Here is a 21808-nt window from a genome sequence, read left to right as displayed (position 1 = left end):
AGTAAAGAATTAAGTTTTGTCAGAAACGGTAAAAAAATAAAATATTTTTATATATAAATTGTGGCATATAGAATAATGCAATTAATCAAAGATTCAAGAGCGTCATTTTCTGGATTATCATAGTAACAGAAAATATCTTTAAGGTTTAAAGAAATATCCTCTACACCAGGGGTCTTCAACGTTTTTTAAGCCAAGGACCCCTCAACTGAAAGTGAGATGGATTAGGGACCCCCTACTAGAAATATTGTATAAAATGAAGTTGCATAATAAACTGGGCCTACAATAACGTGTAGTGCGGCATACCTCTTTTGCATAGAATACTAAGCTATTAAAATAGCCTAATAATTGTTGGCATGGTTTTATAAATCATGTTTTAATGATAAACATACATGTGGCACAGTGAATCCTTAGGATTAACTGTATCTGTGAATGGCCTTAGTGACCACCTAGGCCAGTAAGCAGTGGGGATTTATATTAGCTAATAATGTGTTGGATTCATGTTAAGACTTTTTAGAAAAAAACGTTCCAAAATTAACAATTATATGGAGGCCCCACCTGCATTGACTCTGAGGACCCCCTAGGGGTCGCAGATCCCCTGTTAAAGATCCCTGCTCTACATCTAAAAAAAGATAAGAGACTTTCGTTTTCGCTTTCTGTGCGCTTCAACGGTTAAATATTTCCCTGCGAAAGTGTTCACGGAGTTGGTTACGCCCAGATTGACGGACGTGATAAAACAGAGATACCGTGAGGGAAACGAGAACAGGGAGCTGCGGATAGAGGAGACGGGTGGGTTAAGTGGCACCATGCAGTAGCAACTGAAGAAACACCGGCTCAAACATCATCTTTCCCCGGTCTTATCCGGCTGTCTTCCGCCGCTAGCCGTCCTACAACAGGAGGACCACACTTTGAGTGAGTTACTGTATGTGTAGTATTTGTCTTCATATTAACATTAAAACTAATACGAATTAGCTAATAAGTCGAATACTTAAGAGTTATTTCTTTACTGGGTACATGTAGCTCTTACTGGAAATATCTTCCTCTTGTCTTTATCAACGCGGAAGTTTATTTTGTTATTAATAGCCCAATAGCATTGGTTACTTGCTGTTAGCCATTTGCAATTTCCTACAAATGCATCTGTTGTGGGAAATGATCGCTGTATCAGATTACAGTAGGTTGCTGTCAGTTGGTGGAAGGATCGGCTATTAAAATATTTACAGTAGGCCTACTTAGCCTAACTGAAAGTAAGCAATACCACAGTATAAATGTACTCCATTAGTATATTTAGGTAAAGGAACACGAGTATCATCATATTGGATCTTTATTATTGATGTGTTAATGTGTAAGGGATATTTTAATGTTGTCGTTGGTTAAGGTGGAGCTAATTGTAACTATTTCATATACTTTGGTGGCTTCATCTGTAACAATTGATCATATTTTATAGACTGATCATGTGTTGTGTGTGTAAAATATGTATGTAAAAAATAATTTGAAAAGTGACTATTCACTATAGCTCTTAGCAAATGTAATGAAGTGTAGAGTACAGTACTTCTCTCTGAAATGCAGTTGAGTAGAAGTATAAAGTAGCATACAATGGTAATTCAAAATTCGATTTAAGTACTGTACTTGAGTAAAAATGAACTTTGTTACTTTCCACCACTGCCTACTGTTATACTTGTATCATTCTAAAATGGGTGTACCCTATTATTGCAATACTACTAAGCCTGCTATCACAGTCTACATTAATGCTGACAGAACACCACAACAATTCATTTTCAATAATGTGCTGTTCTAATCTCCATACATGGCCTAAGTATAGATATTTTTATATTATAATATTATTAGTTACTTTGGGAAGCTCCCCCATTTGTTCTCGTTGTGTTAGCTAGGCTTTGTCCCTGCACATAAAGAGTATTCTTATACTCAAGCACACATTGATTTTTCATCAATCAGTCAAAGATTAATCAGTGTGCTTAGGGTTTATACGCCCTAAGGAGTGGTTGCATGGCAGTTACTTGTGGTTTATTATCATGCAGCTCGTTTTTTTTTTTAAAAGAAAAGAAAGCTCTTTTGCAGCTGTAATGTTAAGATAAAATGTATTTTCTTCAAAGGAGCAGTGTGCCAGTGTACAAGTAGTTGGGAAAAGGATTTACATATTTATTCATACTGTCTAACATTTGGACACTTACGTACATGTAGTAAATGTTGAGGCAGTGTTACAGGAAGTTGTTTTTTGTTTAACGCTCTGTCTCAAACGGATGTGTGCATTGTGATTTTGCCCTTTATTGCTGTGTGTCACATAATTTGGATTCCATCTAGAAATAGTCAAGGCCATAAGGAGAAGAGAGAGAGTTCTGTTTGAAACCGATTTTACTGTTTGCTTTTGGCTACAGATCTCTGGGTTAATTTCATCATGAGCAGGAGAACTTCCTCATCAAGCTGATTTTGCAATCATTAACCTTTGAAAAAATTAATGTAAAACCTCTGGTGAAAAGCAGTCAAGGGTAACAGCATGTGCAGAACAAGATAAGTTCTTGTGCTGTTCTGATTGTCAAAGATATGGAAGGTTGTCAAAAAAATATCACATTACCACATTAACAGTAAACCACTGTTACACCAGCACAGTTACAGTTGAAAAAAAGGCTGTTATATAGAGAGCTATAATATGATACATGAAAATAGATTAAGTCTATATCCACAATGTTACACTTCTGGGATTGCTCTCTTTTTGCAGGAAATTCTGCCAGATGTCACTCTTTTCTGATATCTGTTTTCGGATGTTCCGTTACCTTACGCTTTCTTTGTGTTGTAATTCTAAACTCCGGTGGATTTATGAGGACTATGGTTAACTGCTCCTCAGATCTGTGCAGGGTAAATCCAGATAGCTAGCTAGACTATCTGTCCAATCTGAGTTTTCTGTTGCACGACTAAAACAACTTTTAAACGTACACGTTCCACCAAAACAAGTTCCTTCCCGAGGCTAATTTGCAGAGGCACCGTGGCTACGCTCTATGCTTAGCACCGCCCATGACGATTGAGATTGGTTTAAAGAAATGCCAATAAACCAGAGCATGTTTCTCTCCCATTCAGGATTGCTGTGTGGACTAGCCAGACCCTCCTTCACAGCGCTGTGGAGGAAGGTCTGGCAGTGCGAGACTACTATAGAGTTGCAAAGTAGGAGGACATATTCTGGGCGCCCCTGGTTCCGGAAGTCCTTTCATTTTCCCACACAGACAATGTTACATGACTTACAGCAAAATATCTGTATAATGAGGACTGTCTGCCATGCCAAAATGACAAAACATGATCTATCACAAAAGAGGCCATAACAGATAGGATAACCGATAGGATCTTAACATTATCTGGGAGAGTTGAGGACATTGGGCCTCATTCACCAACCGTTCTTACGAAGAAATGTGTTCTTAAACCCTTCTTACGAACTTTTTACGAAGATTCTGGCATTCACTAATGTTTTCTTAACTTGGATTTGTTCTTAGCTAAGAACAAAATCTACGAACACTGAAAAGCACTCTTATGCACATTTGAGTGATGACAATTTGCTCCAAATGATTGCTTACTGCATTTTATTTAATTCTACAGTCGTTTACAATGATAGTATTGTACTGTAATGTATTTCTGATCATTTGTTGAAAAAAATATCATAGTATGCAAAAAAAACTAACACTGCAATTTACATCAGCAATTAAACTGATTAAATCTTGCGTTATTTGGTGATTGATCGCTATTTATAGGGCCAAAATGCAGTGGTAGAATGTAACAAAGTACAAATTCGTCCTAACTGTACTTAATACATTTTTCACGTATCTGTACTTTACTTAAGTAGACTCAATAGTGCATAGCTTACTTTTGACTTTTACTTTGTTACATTTTGCAGCAATTATCTATACCTTCTATTCCACTACATTTCTACAATGTTCCGTTACATTTTCTGATCAGCTTCCCCCCTGCCAAAACGTCTTCCTGACCGTCACACGTTTGTCTCACCAGTGAAGTTTGGTTGCCTTAGATACTGTATATATGGGGCACCGCTGATCCAAGCCGGCTCCGGTGCTCCAGAGCCCGGGCGCAGAACCGCTGACCCTCAGTAATACAGCCCCCGGTAAAAGTGAAAATGAAAATGTTTGTTTTTATTATTCCCGTTTTTAAATCAAAGTTGCTATATCTATTTCTCTCCACAGCGTCTTTTTACTCCTCTGCCAGGCTGCGTAAGACGCGTTCATCTTATTTATTTGGCTGGACCTCTTCACATCTCCCCATTTGCGCTGCTTCACACACTTTATTTGCTTACTTGCATGGTTAAAGAAAATTAAATACATCCATGAATAAAACCAACCGCATTCCGATTCTAACAACACATTTCCGTTTTATGCTGGTTAGGATAGGAACTTTTTTTTAAAAGCCAGGCCTTGTTTGTGGTAGTGGACACCTTCTACTTTTACTAAAGTAAATATGTCTCTGGTTATTTGTACTTTTATTTAAGTACTGAGATTCAGTACTTCCTCTATCCGAAAACCTGTCTCCCAGGAGGTGCACAGGAAGTGTCATGTCCTTATATGGGAATTTGCGGGGCGTTTTCTTATGCTAATTAGGAACAACTGGCACGCGCTTTCAGTTACGAAGACGTGGGATTCATCAATCCTAAGAACACAGATGCGAACAATTCTGCTGTTTAAGAACACGTCATGAATCCGGCGTAGATTTTTCTTAGGAACCTTCTTAAGAAAAGAAAACTTAGGAAGATATCGGTGAATGAGGCCCATTGAGGATATTGTTAAAAGCTGTCGTTCCTGTTGTGTTCTTATGAAACAATCTAATCACAGTTGTTTTGTGGTTACTATCATCTACTGGCTTACCCAAAACCCTTACAAAAATATTTTTTAATTTCACTTATTTTTTAAAGTAAGTACTGTAGAATAACTAGCAGCAAAAAACATCGCCCTTTTAACTGACAACAACAGACGATTATGAATATAAATAAATAGACCATAAATCAGGTCATGTGATAAACAATTTAAACATTTAAAGCAGCGTTTATAATCATCTAATAGGCTAAAAAAAAAAAAAATCGATCCGATCTGTATAGGCCAACAGTTTACAACCTAGTACGCTACATATAAACAATGAACTTTTTTTTTTTTTTTTTTAACACACGGGAATGTTCATTTGGCGTTTTTGCATTCGCTGTGCAAAAAAAGAATGGCATCCACTGTACCGGGATTTAATCTGTTTCTCCTAGACTCTAGCACCCGGCCAGCAGAGCTGAATGTGCGCTCGCTTGATGCGCTTGTGGCAGGGATACAGAGTATCAGTTTTGACAGCTTGGAAAGCACAGGAAAAGAGATTGACTGGGACTGCCAGAATTTTAGAATCTCCTCTCCGTCCCAAAATAACTGTCCCTTAATGTAGCGCTGAACCTCGTCTTTCTCGGCGGCAACCTCACTTTCATCCTCCCACTCACTAAAATCATCTCTTTTTCTTTTGACTCGCTCAGCTTCGTCAACAAAAAAATTAAATATAACAATATTTAACCTTCACTTACCACTGTCAAATTCTCTGACAAGTCTTCTGGCCTGGTCGTACACAGCGTTTCTCTCCTCCGCTTGAAACATGTTCAGGGACTTAAAACGGGGACAAAGAAACGTTCCAAGCTTGTGGTTGACGCTGATGGACATTTTCTCGTTTAGCAGCTGCGTTGCCTGTGCCCGAATATAAACCATGTACTCCGGATCACCGTACTGGGGCTCGCAGTGTTTCTTCAGTTTAAAAAAAAAGTACGACCAGCTGAATAGTTGGATACATATAACCCTCCAACTCTTCACTCGCAGATTTAAAAGGCAGCAAAAACTCAGTAACTGTGTTTAACACATCCAGCTGAATGCCATCCATTCTGTGGAGCTGATCTTTCTCCTGCAAGGCCTGTTGGATTTCACGATACTGTTTACTGACTGACTGCATCATCGCAACTTTACTGTTCCAACGGGTTTCACATTCTTGTATCACGGTGTGTGGGAGTTGTAGCCTACTACAATCCCGGATTTTTTCAGGTATGTCACAAGGCTTTTGCACTTTGCAATGACATCATTCACGTCGCGCATATATGTTGGCGTGTGCTCTTTTACATCAAATGTGTGTTTGAAAACGATATTAATGACATGGACTGTGCACGGCACCCACTTGTAGCTGCGAAGGGCAGCTTTTATGTTTGCTCCCTGGTCACTTACAAACATTACTTTTGATATGCCGGCAGGTTCAATACCAAAGTCATGCAGCTCATTAATAATTTGCTCGTGGATGTTGTGCGCTGTCTTTTTGAGAGTAGAGTCAAATTCAGCTGTGCGTACGGCTCTCCAATTTCCAGTCGTCATTAATGAAGTGACCAGTAAACGCCGTGTATGATCGTTTGTTGAACTCATCGGTCCACATGGCTGACATTTTTTATTTTGTTTTTAATGACCCGCCCCAACCCGCCCCGCAAATAAAGTGACAATTTATTTACCCGCCCCAACCCGACCCGCGGGGTCCGCGGGTTATGAGACGATCCGCGCATCACTAGTGTGTGTGTAAGAAACAATAAGACACCCCCCTTGTGAGGATAGGATAAAAGCTTGAGGGAGAGAACAGATCAGAGCTCATAATTTGAAGGAGATCTTGGTGGACCGAGCTTTGACTTCATGTCTGTCGCTAGGGAAACTTAGGCTGAATCTCATTTCTCTGTCTTACCCCTTCCCCTTAATTTTTCGCGTTCACGTGAGAGTAAGGGCTGTCCCAATACTCATTTTGATCAAGGGGTAGGGCTAAGGGGAAGGGCTAGAAACCCATAAAACCAAGCAAAGTCGCGAGCTTACTTGAAAGCAAGGGGTACCCAGAATACACTGCGCATCCGGCAGCAATGGCGACCAGAGAGACCCATGAATGTAAGTATTTTCGGCTTAAAGAATTGATTTAAAAATTACGACAGTCTTGTTTTGTGATCTACACAGTCCTGTACATACAGTATATATTTGCAACCATGTTCTTAATTGAAACGTTTTTAAAAATCGCTAGTTTGCTATGCTAACGCTACATTGCTGATTTGCACAACAGTCCCACATTTTTCTGTCTTGAATGGACTCAGTGCATGTCTACAGTTTTAACTAAACTCCATTAGCAGCAAATTTCGTTTGATATCAGTGCATAACACTACATGCTTTGGAGACCTTGATACATGCTTTACATTTACCGTCCTGTATCGCACACAGGGACGCCTGAGGAAACCCGACAGCTGATCCACTTTTGGGCTGAAAACGAGCAGAAGTTTCTGCGTTCATGTTCTAGCCATTCATTATTGTATTGGTACTGTATTATTGTAATCATGTGTAATTCATTCCTGTTCATGCACCTGTACATTGTTGTTGGTTATGATACAGGACACTAATGTTATTATATTATAGTATATATTACATAGAAAAGTTTTATATATTATGTTATAGTTTTATACATTTGAGTGCCTTTTTTATGTGTGTGACATGTAAGTTATGGTTCTAATAGTTGATAATGGTTCTGTAATATATATTTTTATATGTTTTTGCCTGTTATGTTTACTTTATTGGGCAATAAAGACTATAATAAAGGTTTTTGTTAACAGAGAAAGTGTTTCTGAATAGGGCTGGGCGATATGGCTGAAAACTGTATCACGATATAAGTGTTTCATATCGGTCGATATCGATAATTATTGATATTTTTTATGACCTATTTAAAATAAGGACCAGGAGAAAAATATATTAAATTTAAACATCTTTATTTTAAACTTAACCTTCCTCTGATTATAATCCCCTCAGTTATAAAAGCAGAAATGTCAACACAACCATGGAGATCACTCAAATAATTAAAATGTAAACATAAGTCTAAAATCACAGTGAAGAAAGAATAAGTAAGAACTGCTTAATAAGGTGTAATAAAATGGTGCAAAGTGTTAAATATAAACATAGAGAAACCTGAGAAGAACTATTTTCTGCAGGTTTAGTGCTAGGTTGGTAACCTGGTTTCTGGACAGTGCTCAGCACGTCTGCCTCCGTTATTTCTTTGTAGCGTTTAGTAAGGCGCTGATGCAGAGTACCTCTCCATGGCGGTCTGCGCTTGCTGCGGTGTAGCAGCTGCAGATGTTGGACGTTGGCTGGCGATACGGCTGTGCTCCAAAGTGTGTAGCGGCTAAGGTGGTAAAACAAGTTTGCTTGTGTTGGTGGGGACGACGGTCAGACTTATAAAAAACCCCAAAACTGCCATACTGACTTTTCCTGTTTTATCAACAATTTTCTGCCATCGGCACTCACTTTCCACTTATCGCTCCAGCCCGGTTCTGTTATTGTAGAATCCAACACGAGACAGCGAGTGGCGCAACCAAACATGATACTGTTACATGATTGGCTGTTAGAGTGTCACTCCCTACGTTGCTAGGTTACCAGAGAGTGAGTGCCTTTGTTCATGCAACCAAACTTGCTTTGCAACTTCTGGTTTCTTCCAAAGAAGAAAAAAACAATATATATAAAAAACAAGTTATCGAACGTTTTATCGAACGCATTTTCTATTGATGTTGATTACGTGTCTATCGCGATACATATCGTTATCGTTTTATCGCCCAGCCCTATTTCTGAACATCAATGACATTCAAAACATTGATAACTGAAACAGATATACAACACACCATGCAGTGTGTATAAAAAAACAGACCTAAGTATGTATGATGACGTAACTGTAACCAAGTGGTGTCTCATTTCATAGGGGTATGTATTCACCCCTACCCCTTACCACTTGGTTTCGAGGGACAAGGGCTAGGGGTAAGACGAAGGGGTAGGGGTAAGGGGAAGGGGTAAGACAGAGAAATGAGATTCAGCCTTAGACTCTGTTTTGTGAACCCACAATTGTGTTGTAACTTTTATGCTGGACTCAGTAAACTTTGCTTAACTGAACTCGTCTCAGATTGATCCTTGTGTTCTGGTAAACTTAAGTCCAATGAAAGAAGGCACGGGAAAATGGCTTTTTCTGATTATTCTACGCCCCCAGGACTAAATATGTGACCACAGCAAGATAAAGTGTACTTATTAGTAATCCAGTATATATCCAGTATTATATTTATCCAGAGCAGCGGCGGGGCTCTAGGTCTAGACTGAAATATATCAACACCATTTTTAATCCTTAGTGAAATGTCTCAACAGCCAATTGTCGGATTGCCATGAAATATGGTGCAGACACACATGTTCCCCTCAGGTTAAAATGCAGTTATTATCCCCCGACTCTTTATATAGCGCCATCAACAGGTCAAATCGTTAATTCCTCCAATACAATTTTTTTTTTTTTTTTAAAACAGCTGTACTTTGTGTTCAATTCTTATTAGCAAATGTTAGCATGCTAACATGCTAAACTAAGATGGTGCACATAACAGACATTATACCAGCTTAGCATCAGCACTTTAGCATGTTGAAAAAAAAATTAAAAAAGAAAATAAAAACAAATATTACAGAGCACATAAATGCAGATTAAAAAATCTGAACATTATGAGATTTACAGGGAAAAGGATTTATTGAAGGGCTGTTAATTAGATTGCATTACATTGTACAAGTGACTCTAAAAGTGTTGAAACTGGTTACCTAGTGTATAACAGATAATCAGTGCTTCCTTATTCTGCCACAGGTTGGGAATCTATGTTTTCTGTGGTTGGATGGACAAGGCAAAAGAAATCAAATGGATGTTCCTCCTTCTCTTCATTGCTACCCTCATCTTCATCCTCTCTTACACTATGAGGACACCCAGGACGTACAGGTCCACCCCGCAGCCACATGGGCCTCCAAAAACTTGCCCCTTGCGGCTCTCTGAGCAGACCATCACCCCCCTCGACAAGACCAAGCACTTACTGGTGTCAGCCTACATGGACCAGAGAGAGAAAGGCTTGGATATACGCATCATTGGCATATTTAAGAGAGACTCCATCCAACCCCTTTACTGTCTTTTCTGTTGCACAGGCCAGTTATCAAGTAAAACAACTCCAGCAACAATTTTACAGCACTCAGACAACTTTGGTTTTCCCTTCGTCACTACAGATGTCATGTGTCAGATTCCTCAAAACTGCATGGCGACACATGTCAGTCTCCTGACTCAGCCAGACAGTAAGATGGTATTTAACCAGACTTGGCTTCTTATAAGAAACCAGAAGACCAGTGAGAAGGAGGAGAAAAAGTTGCAGTTTGACTTCACTGTCTGCATCTCCAACCTGTTTGGAGACTACAACAACGTACTTCAGTTTGCACAGACCCTGGAGATGTACAGGTCAGCACAGCAACAACACCACAAACCACAATATCCAAAATGAGATCAATCACACTGTAAACCCGAATTAGTTGACTTTACTCGCAAATCGCATGGAAACCCGTTGCCCTATCCCACTTTAGTTTTTACACAAGCTAAAACTAAACATGTTGAGTTGTATTAACATGGAACCATAAGTTTTTACACAAGCTAAAACTAAACATGTTGAGTTGTATTAACATGGAACCTTAAGTTTTTACACAAGCTAAAACTAAATATGTAGAGTTGTATTAACATGGAACCTTAAGTTTTTACCCAAGCTGAAACTATACATGGCGAGTTGTATTAACATGGAACCTTAAGTTTAGTATTTATATTTATTAGTAGTGTGTACTCAAATCATTAGATAAAACTAGCTAGTATGACTTGTTATTGCTACTCATCATTAATTACAATTACTATATTTTCCTCTAATTTAATTTAATTAAATATGGTAAAAAACCTTGTTTCAAATAAATTGGATGGAAAAAAAGAAACACCTCTAAATGCTCCAATGCATTTTATTTTTAAGAAAAATGGCAAAACAGGTCAACATCAACACGTCTAACCTAAAATGATTAATCTGAAAAAAGTCATTTCAAATCATTGAAACAATTATGTGTGTGGGTGTTGTGTGTGTCTTGTGTGTGTGTGTGTTGTCCGTGTCTGTGTTGTACGTGTGTGGCGTGTCCGTGTGTGTTGTGTGTGTGGGTGTTGTCCGTGGGTATTGTCCGTGTGGGTGTTGTCCGTGTGTGTTGTTTGTGTGTGGATGTTGTCTGTGTGTGTTGTTTGTGTGTGGGTGTTGTCCGTGTGTTGTGTGTGTGTGTGGGTGTTTTCCGTGTGTCCAGGTGTTGTCCGTGTCTGTGTTGTTTGTGGGTGTTGAATGTATCACAAATTTACAAGAAAAAAACATGGATGTCCCCTGAGATTGAATTGGTAAATCCATATACAAAACAAAATTCACAAGAAACCCCCACTCAAATGTACATTGCGAGCTGGTTTTTCAAAGTCTGTAGCTTCGGATTTAGGTCAGTGTCAAGAGCAATACCTGTTGGACGACCTGAAATGTGAGCTTCATAGTCTTGGGGTTGTTAAGATGGAGTGCATACGTGAGTCCAAACAGAATACACATTGCTTTTGGCAGATCTTGAATGTTGTCCATCACGACTTCTCCCTCAATGATGATTTTCAACGAGGCTGGACTGAGATGCTGGGAAGATGTGAGCCCAGCACCTTCACGCTCAATGAGAATTATCCCAACGTCAAGGTCACGAAAAGAACCATCATCATCCGATTCCTAAATATAGAATAACAGAAGAGCACAATCATTATATTAGATTTCTCATTTGAAAAACAACTTTAATCAATATGAGAGTGTCATGGTGAAAAATAAATAAAGGTGAAAATTATAAGAAAGCAAGTGCTTACTTACAAAGCCTGCTTTTATTTGAAGAAGTTTGTGGGGTTGTCCCCCACGGATGATAGGAAGCCCTCTGAGCACCTGTGTCCAGATCACAGTTGGCTCTGTAGTCTTTTGGGAATTAAACATAGTACTACAAGTTAGATAGCTAAAATGAAAAACAAATAATGATCTATAAGAAAGCTTAAACAAACCAAGCAATATTTGGATTGAATTATACAACTAATAGAGTAGCATTGTGATATGTTTTTACAAAACCTGTGAAAAACAATGCCAAGTACATAATGTGTATGGACCTACATTGGTCTGTTGTGAAATATGTGTCAACAACTGTCCAACATTACCTCTCTTGGATCGAAATAACTCGAGGAGACGAGGACTGTGCTGATCGATGCTCTCATAGAATTCCTGCTTGAGGTTCTTGCCCACAATCCTGCTGAACTCCATGAACACCTGAAAAATACAGAGAACAAAAACAAAGTGAACTTAGATCAAATGAACTATACAAGGCAGCTAAGCCATCTGCAAAGTAGTATATGATTTGAAATGTTGTTTAAATTAAAAAAACATCATGCCCCAAATGAAAAATACCAATGTTTTCCTTAAAGAGGACAATATACAACGTAAATGTGTACTGCGCAGGTGAGAAAGACGGCTTCTGTTCAGGGTGCAGAAAAATCACATGACTGACAGTGAAAGGTTACTTGGGCAGTTTCACTCAACCTGGGTTTTCTGGTGAATCTTTGCTAAGTGGACCTTAAGTGCATTAATGGAGTTGAATGTGCACACACATTGTTGGTGTAAGCAGGGAAATGGGACAGTTCTACCATAGTTTCCATGTTTAAACCGATGTTTTTAAAGGTTACCCCTTTTCTCACACAAACTCACAATACTTACACTTCCACAGCATCCTCACACCACAAGGATCTGTAAAAATAGAAAACAAGAAAACGTTTAGCTCAACAATGTCACTGTTAAATACAATAAGGCAATATAACTGAAACAACGCCTGTGTTACAGAGAAAACCGGCATGTAAAAACCGGTATGTGAGCCGTCCTCAGAATGTTAACACTAAGCTAACCTTAACATTCAGCTGTCACTTTTTTGAGAAGTTAGTGTTAGCAATAAGCATGTATTAACACTATGCACAGGTTCAAACAGTAACATTAGACAGAAAAAAAAGCTACGTCAACAAATTATCTGCAAGCTTTTGGGTATTCAAAATTCCCACAAAGATAACTAGGCTACAATAGTTATTTTACATATTAACCATTCCACTTGGAGTAGCTTCCAGGTTAGGGTACCGTCCGCAGCCGATGCCTGTGCTGCTCGTCCCGCCAGGTGTAGAGCCCCTTGAACGCACGTAAAACGCTGGTCTTGTCACATGACCAGGCAGGTTTTTGAATTAGCCCCCTCCCCTTTTTATGAAAGTAAACCTACCGAGTTATCTCTGCTAAGCCTGATTAGTGCAATGAATATTTCAGCTAAATAGTACAAACAACTAATGTTGTTTAGTAATGATAGCAGGTTTTTACAAAACATAAAAAGTATAAGTAATGATCACTCGTAAGTTTAATTAGAAACAAAATCAGGGTTTACAGTGCACCTTTTCTCTGACACTGTATAACATACCTGCATACTGTAACCTTTGCAAAGGTACTATTGCAGTGCCACTGGATTGTGTCACATTATACGTTATATATATGTTTCTGTTACTATTGCTGCTGAGTCAGGCGGTCTTATTTAAAAAAAGTTAAGTTAGAACTACAGTTTTTTTGTATCACTTTGGTACTATAATCGGAACTATGTGGTACAATTTCACAACTCTTAGTACAAAACTCCAAACTTCACACTTTCACATCCAGTTCCCTGACCCCCTTTCTTTATATGGTGACCAATTGTGGTTACCACTAGGTAAAATTAATTAGCAATAACGAGTATTCATTATGTGTGGTTACATGTAATTTAGACGTTCATACATACACACATTTTATGAATCTGACAAACCAAATTAAAAATGATAGGTTCAGTGATTAACTATTAGGAGCAGTTGGATTAAATGTTAGTGAAATGTATTTATGCAAATCAGAAGATAAGCATATCAAAAGTATTGCGAGCATTGCATTGGGAAAGACAATTACTTCATATGAACGGTATTGCCTTCGATGACACACTGATTAGGTGTGGTGAAAAAGTTACTGTGTAATTCTGTGTTGTACTTAGTCAATTGAACATGTGATTACATATTTGAAAAACATTTTGATGATCTGCTTTGACTTTTATACTAAGAGTTTTTTACCACCTACTTGCGAGAGTAGTACCAAAGCGATGCAAAACTGTAATTTGATCTAACACATAATTTGTTCTAATTAATTTTGAAGAATTCCATAATGCGCAAATCTGAGATACAGTGAGCTGTGACTGTCACATAAGCAACCTTCTGTGGTCAGACATTTTTACCACGTTTAAATGAAAGTTTGCATTTCGAATAAAAAGTGACCACTGCTGAGTAATGATAGGATGTTTTGTTGTTTGTGACTTCATTCTTTTTTCCTAATAGGGGTAACTAGCCCTCCAGATAGTTTTTAGTCCAATTTCCATCTCTACCCAATTTGAAGAAACAAAAACTTAAGTAATAAAAATTGCTATCTCAAATCCAAAGTCAATAAAACTACAGCTGGTGATTACAGCACTAAAAAAGTACATTTAAAAATGTTCAACAGACACTATTTGTGAAAATGACTAGATATTGTTTTTTAGCCATGCTGTAGTAGCTGTGGGGATGCCTGTCTGTTGGTTAGACCGAATGTATTGTTTTTGTAATTTGGGTGAACCAAGCACACTAATTAGCATGCTATATCTCACTCATCAAGTATAAACATGACATAAAACATCCTTCTGTGTATAGAGGGGTGGTAGAGTGTGCAGTGTCAACAAATACTTGTTTTTGTTTTATGTGTGCTTGAACTCGGGCTTGACAAAGCATACATCTGTGGAAGATGACAGCATTCCATCAAACTTGATTGAATTTTGAGTGAAAACAGACATCTCAACAACACTTTTTATGTGGTGTATTTTGTTAACAAAAAACATCTCTAAGCACTCATACGACTTGTACTGTGGCATTGAACATGCTTTTAGTTATTTGTTTGAAAGGGATACACTTCCAAATGCACTTATTTTAAGCGCCATTGGACAGGAGCCTCTGCTAAATGAATGTATTTTAACCTTTTGTGTCACCTTGCTCCAGGTTGCTGGGTGTGGACAGAGTGGTGATCTATAACACCAGCTGCGGCCCAGACCTCGACCGCCTGCTGCAGAGCTACAGCCAGGAGGGCCGTCGGAGATGGGTTCCTTCCCCCCCCATCGACCACCATCTGAAACCATCTCGAGGCTGGCTCTTCTCAGAGAGCGGAGGTGACGTGCACTACTTTGGCCAGCTGACCACGCTTAATGAGTGCATTTACAGATCCATGGACCGCTCACGCTACGTCCTGTTGAATGACATCGATGAGATTATAATGCCATACCAACACAACAACCTGATGTCTCTGATGGACATGCTCCAAAAGCAGCATCCAAATGTAAGGGTATTTCTGGCATGCATATAAATGCAAATATTACATTAATATCCAAACTTCAGGATCATATTTGACATTTATTAATATGTATATTGTCTCTCTATCTCCCATGCTGTATCACATTCTGTAGACAGGAGTGTACCTCATTGAGAACCATATCTTCCCCAAGAAACATTTTGAGCCAAGTGGGAGGTTTCACCTGCCTCAGTGGAACGGAGTGCCAGGCATTAATATTCTGGAGCACATCTACAGGGAGGAGCCCAACAGAAACATATACCACCCCCACAAGATGATAGTTAAGCCAAGGTAGGCTGAATTTGTCAGACTGAATGTTAATTATTCAGACCCACACTCAGTGCTTTGGTTGAATAAATAATACCTTTGACTACAGGTCTTTTTGTAAGACGCTATATATACCAGAGTCCTAATAATAATAATAATGCATTTTATTGATATAGTGCTTTACGTGGTACTCAAAGACACTTTACGTTAAAACTAGCACATTATGCACATTAAGAACAGATGAAGCCAACACATTAAACAAGAAACAATAGAAGGTAGTTATCCTTTTGAACTGTACAAAGAGGTTTAAAGGACAGTTTCCTCAAAGTAGAATACAACTTAACACCAGCCCAATAACATGTGCACTGATTACATTAAAAAGAATCGCCTCAACGTCACTAAAAGGAAACCCTACAAAGAAATGACAACACTAGGGCACATTCCAATAATGTGACAACTGGGCCAATTCAAACACATTTTAATGACTAATCACAACATACTTGTTTGGACAAGCCAAGTTTGTCATGACTGTCGTGGCAAATAAAGGTAGGGACAAAGAATTGCACTTAAGTCCTTTATGTCTCTGTGCATCACAGGTCGGTGGGGTGGACGTCAGTGCATGAAGTGCCCAAGTACTATGGAGAACGGTTCAAGGTTCCACCGGACATCTGTCGACTCATACATGTCCGCGTGGCTTTGCAAGGGTCGTTAACGGTGGAGCAGCTCCACGAGGACAAACGACTGTGGGACTTCCAAGAAAAACTGATTCCCAATGTGGACAAAGTACTGAGGAGAGTGGCACTGCTGAGCTCAGAGGGGCACAGGTGATGGATGGGATGGACGGACACTCAGATGGACACACATGCTGAACAGGTTGAATGTGACTCTCTCCAGCTGGGATATTTCATAACATCCATGGAGTGTCACTGCCATTATTTTCTGAAATGTTGCCTTCTTTTGCACTTAAAGGCCACCACACTGCCCTCCCTCAGCAACAACTGCCCTAATGCAGGTGCCGACGCCAAGAACTATACCAAATTAAATGCTGCTCAGTTGGTAATATTTTAAGAATGCTCAACCTAAAGAACTGTAGCTGTACACTGTGCTGAGAGTGATTCTCAGTGAGTCTGAACTGAACTACTGTATGTGTATAATTTATTTGTAATCATGGTGTCTTATAAGTTATTCTGATAGCAAGTTTTTTGTTTTAGTGCAGTTTACGTGTTGCTTTGGGCTCCGTTTGTCTCAGAAGATTTACCGTTTTTGTAGAGCGATTCCTTGATTTTAAGTTGTTCATTCAGTAACCTCTGCTGTCATGTGTCCTTTCCAGGGTGTTTGGGCTAAATAAGCGTCCAATCAAAAAGGCAGCTGCGTGCCAAGGTGAACTTGATTGTCTGTCGAAACAAGCACAGGTTTAGTTGAACAGGTGACCAAACATACGTGAATTTGCACTCCCCTTTGAACTTTTAAAAATGAGCCCCATTGTCTTAGCTGTAGAGACCTGCCCTTATTTACTGAACTTCTATTAGACCAAGTCTGCAGCAGGTTTTTCTTCCTGTGTACTTAATACAAATATTTAAATGTTATACGAGAGTCAAAGGCTAACCCCGCCCGTCATATGAAGCCGCTTTCCTCTTAACTAACACCTGTTTAGCTCAGGTCACCTTCAGTGCTTTGTCATCCCTTATCACAGTCACTATAATTACACTAAATCATGAAGTGTGGTCACACCCTGGTATTGACAAATTCTGTGCACTGTTTATATTATTAACTACCACTACTACTACAAATGGTGTAAAAGTAGAGTGACTGTGGTTTTGTCAGGCCAAGAAGAATCATGAAAGTAAATATAGGCTGGGTAGGTTTACAGAAAGAAATGTTCATGTGAGCAGACAACTCTGTTTGCAGTAAGTTACGTATAATGACCTCAGGGGAAAGTTTTTTCATGTATCAGGTGGAGGTATTTTGGTACCTGGGCACAGAAATAGACACTTCCCTGTCCGATTCACAACACACAGACACAACATACAAAAAAGCACAACAACGTCTCCACCTGCTCAGAAAACTCAGAACCTTTCAGATCAGTAAGGACGTGTTATCTTTGGTTTACCGCTCCCTCATTGAATCAGTTCTCACTTTCAATATCTCTTCCTGGTACAACCAACTCACCATCAAACACAAAACAAGACTTTCACGCATAGTGAATCACGCTGCCAACTGTTTTGAGTGAGATACGGTTTCTGAATGTGTACTGCCTTCAGTCTCCTAGTGAGCTGTTCAAAATCGGCCCGGATTGTGACGTCACAATCCGAAACGAGCTGGCTAACCACAACCTCTTAGCTCGTAGCGTTAGCGTTAGCATGCTAAAGCTAGCGTTAGCATGCTAATGCTGACACTAGCATGCTACCTATGAAGTCTCCCAGCTAATCCAGCCTTGTAACTGACCAAAATTGGAGAAACAGGCTTTATTGTACTGTCTATGGAGCTAGCTAGCTGACATGATCTACATCTGAGCTACTGAGCATGTGCGAGTGCAATCAAAGATAGTACAGAAGAAGAAGAAGAAAAGAGGTCTCACTCTGTAGCTAAAACAGAGACAAGGTGAAAAAAGGATCTACAGCAGTGAGAGAGAGCTGTGCAGTACAACAAAAATATGGTGTTTTTTTTTTAAATTAAACCATGTAAACCTATTCTGGTACAACCTTAAAATACAGTTATGAACCTGAAAATGAGCATAATATGGGCGCTTTAAATAACACAAAACAACTAAATAGTGGTAGGTAATACATCAGATTTCATATACTGCTTAAAAAAAAACATATTACATCGCTGACAATGGGAGCAGGACGCAAAAATACGAAAATTACTGTTGCACTATGTCTGGACATCTTGCCGTGCCAAGGTTGCAAAGGTTTCCTAAATGCCATGTATATACATTTGATGTCATCTTACTAATTGATTGCGGGTTTTGTGTAGATTTTGACTTTTATACGTTTTATTCCACTTTGTTTAAACGGTTAAGTGGAGAGGCCTCGTTCACCTGTTTGGAGCTGGCTGGTGAATGTGACGTGCGTAGTATTGGCCTTGCTGGATACACCGTGACTCTATTTGTGGATCTACTGATCGCTGTGGATTACTTTTTTTTGTGTCATTGATTACTGCAAAATACGGATCTTTTTTCTTAACGTGTCTTAACGTTTTATAGTGTGATTGCGCTTGTTTTCTGCATTTGGGGAGGCATCTCAACAAACTGTAGGTCGAACACTGATTGTTCACTGTTACATTTGAGTTGAATTTAAGTGCCACCGTCTCTCTATTTGCGTTCCAAGACAGCCGTGCCGCGTTTGGATTTCATAAGGGCGAATTGTTAAATTGTTACAATGTAATTTAAAATCTGCTTTAAAAATAAACATATAGCTATGTTTTGAATATAATGTTCAATGTTCTTCGGCAGCTTTACCTATGTGCTAAAACATACAATGAGTCCATAGCAACCAGTGTTGAATTTATTTCCCAGTGTCCTTTGCTGGATGGTCTCAATGTTTTATTTCATGTGAATACTAGTTTACTAGAGGAGTAACTTAGTATTTTAAGTAATGCAGGAAGTGTGCATTTAGTTTCCATGCTTATTGTGTTTCCACAACAATGTCAGGGAGTAAATCTACTGAAATGTAGCTGGCACGTTGTTGAACAATAAACCACTCAAGTTTCCAGCTTAAGTAAATTATTTTCATTGTTCCGAAACAATGCCTGCCCTACTTCAAACATTAGTGGGAGCTTTATGCAATAGTATCCTTTGGTCGACTGGTTTTGCAGGACCAGGCTTCTATCATCAGACGGCTTTATGTTTAATTTCTGTCGCAGAAGTTTTAAATGGTGGTGGAATGTAACAAAGTACATTCACTCAAGTACAGCAATTAAGTACTTGGACTTTACTTGAGTATTACCATGAAATGCCACTTTATACCTCTGCTTCTCTACAATTCAGAAGGAAATGTACTTTTACTCCATTTATTGCACAGCTATATAGCTAGACTTTGCAAATAGAACAAGAGTTTGTAACATATGTGCATTGTTACTGTTATATATATATATACATATATATATATATACACACACACACACTTAGTTACATTTAAGACCACCGTGGCAAAATTAAAATGCTACCTACACATTAATGAATTAGCATTAATGATCAAATACCATACCATAACAGCAAAAGCCATTCTTCTGCCTTGAGCATGAAACAGACAAGAGCTATTCTGGAGCCTTTCTGTCCCTTTGGAGTTTCATGGTTTGCTGCTACGTTGTTTCCAGGCAACGCTGGAAATGTTTATGTCCCAGTGCCCTGATGAACGAAGCAACAGCCTCTCAGCTGACGAGCAGTATCAAGGAAATGACCTGGTACAGTTAGGAAGCATCTGCCGGTGAGGATGTGCATGCTCATCAAATCAAGGGCAGTGATATAACAGGCATTATTTACAAAATGAAACTCGATAAAGACCGCTCAAGCTTTGCTAAAATGCTGACATATTTTAGAAGTTTTTTTTAAGGTTATTCTATATGATTTTGTCAACTTCTCAGTTGTTGGTCCTAATAGAGGATGAGGATTGTTGGTCTTGTGCATGTCCCATAAAGCAGAAAAAGAAGCAGAGAAGTCTTCTAGGTAGAGCAAACTTTCTCCTTTGCTTTCTGGCTCATATAATATATACCAGTCTCAGTAAAACACACACACTAATCAGTTTGGGTCTCTCTAGTATTTCATATTACATCTAGCCACAGAGCTCAGCATGGGATTTTCTGAAAAATAACCACCAATTTAACACTATTCTGAAGATCTTTCCAAAATCCTCAGACTCCTCCAACCATTTGAATAAATGACCCCCCCACCCACCCATGTGTCACATTTTTAACCCGTTTCTCAAGTCACCCCACACATATTGGACTCGGACACATTTAAAAAAGCATCATCATTTGGAAACTATTTATTGAACATTTGCAACCAGATATCAGTTAAATACAGAACTTTCATTTCTCTCTCTACATCCCAACAGCAGGGACTGGCTCCACTTCATTACACTGAGAGGAGGGAATGTTACAGGACTTGGTAAGCACACACGGTGCTGGAAGTCATTTGGCTTTCTGTCTTCTGATAATAAAAGAGAAACTAATTCTGAGTCTGCCTCTTAAATGTCCAACACTGCTTCCTCTCCTCTCTCCGCAGCTAGATCCTGCGCGTACAGACCATGGCAAAATGACACAAATAGGAGCCGAGAAGAAAAAAAAACCAGTATAGACGACGGAGACACACCTCTACTCTATGTGGGCTGAGATGTGTAGCCATGATTTGAAAAGCTAAACGTAAAATGATCAACATGAATATATTAGAAAAATGGCAATTAGTCTTTAATAAACACCTCGCCTCACCTACTCCCAACAAGACCAGGGTTATAAATTAAAACTGTCCAAATAAAATCAATCAACCAAGACTTTGGGCCCATTCAGTTCCATTTCAAGACTGGAAAATCCTCATTGAAAAAAAAACAAATGGCACTTTTCAGTCTTCTGAACTGGAATCTAGAATATCGACTCCGATGGAATCGACCCCCAACCCTAAAATCAACTCTTTCTAATTTACATATATGGGTCAGGCGCTCTTCAAGCTTCCACCATCCTAGCAGTTGCTCCCCACAGGACAGGGGGACCTCTGCGGTCTCTGAGGGCTAGGCCACGGTTTTAAAGGTCTGCAGTATGAGGTTGGTTTGGTGGATGAGCCGGTTTGCACTGATGAAGACATTTATCGCCCTGGGAACACAGAAAGTTACAACTTGAGAAACACGTAGACTCTGTTAAAACAAATAGTATTAGTGAGGAAACACAATGGAAAAGGGGCGAGCTGGTTCTGGGAGGACATTCAAAGTTACACAGCCGGTTTAGTTAACAAACGAACAACTGAGTAACCGCAAACATTCCTGCGCCAGGGTCCTTTCTTCTCCTTAAACTTTTATGGTTCTTGATGCAATGGGGGTAGTTTCGCACTGCCAGACCTTTCTCCACAGCGCTGTGGAGGAGGGTCTGGCTAGTCCGCACACAGCATTCCGGGATGGGAGAAAAACTTGCTCTGGTTTATTGGCATTTCTTTAAACCAATCACAAATCGTCTTTACGCTGCAAAATAGCCTCGGGAAGG

General features: G+C 39.2%; 2 protein-coding genes across 2 annotated transcripts in view; one reads left to right on the top strand and one right to left on the bottom strand.

Annotated features, from left to right (window-relative positions):
- The first annotated feature begins 672 nt into the window (after nucleotides 1–672).
- LOC120548813 lies at nucleotides 673–17354 on the top strand. Its single transcript, XM_039785302.1, has 5 exons — nucleotides 673–909; nucleotides 9685–10317; nucleotides 15007–15340; nucleotides 15468–15643; nucleotides 16216–17354. The coding sequence occupies exons 2-5, from the start codon at nucleotides 9713–9715 to the stop codon at nucleotides 16445–16447; spliced, it is 1347 nt and encodes a 448-aa protein (XP_039641236.1). The 5' UTR covers nucleotides 673–909; nucleotides 9685–9712; the 3' UTR covers nucleotides 16448–17354.
- Nucleotides 17355–20574: 3220 nt separating this feature from the next.
- The window catches only part of LOC120548812 (programmed cell death protein 10-like), a 10494-nt gene continuing 9260 nt past the window's right edge, over nucleotides 20575–21808 (bottom strand). Inside the window, 1 exon segment of the mRNA XM_039785300.1 lies at nucleotides 20575–21424. Within this exon segment, the coding sequence (XP_039641234.1) occupies nucleotides 21343–21424 (82 nt within the window). The 3' untranslated portion in view covers nucleotides 20575–21342.

The sequence above is a fragment of the Perca fluviatilis genome, chromosome 20 (genome assembly GCF_010015445.1).
Source record: "Perca fluviatilis chromosome 20, GENO_Pfluv_1.0, whole genome shotgun sequence".
Classification (NCBI taxonomy): Eukaryota; Metazoa; Chordata; class Actinopteri; order Perciformes; family Percidae; genus Perca; species Perca fluviatilis.
This window is presented reverse-complemented; position numbering and strand designations above follow the sequence as displayed.

Bases quoted from the DNA above. Each gene is read 5' to 3' on its own strand.
- LOC120548813 (XM_039785302.1), top strand. From the start codon at position 9,713: ATGGACAAGGCAAAAGAAATCAAATGGATGTTCCTCCTTCTCTTCATT. The intron at 15,341-15,467 runs GTAAGGGTATTT...CACATTCTGTAG, and splicing joins TCCAAAAGCAGCATCCAAAT to ACAGGAGTGTACCTCATTGA. The intron at 15,644-16,215 runs GTAGGCTGAATT...TGTGCATCACAG, and splicing joins AAGATGATAGTTAAGCCAAG to GTCGGTGGGGTGGACGTCAG.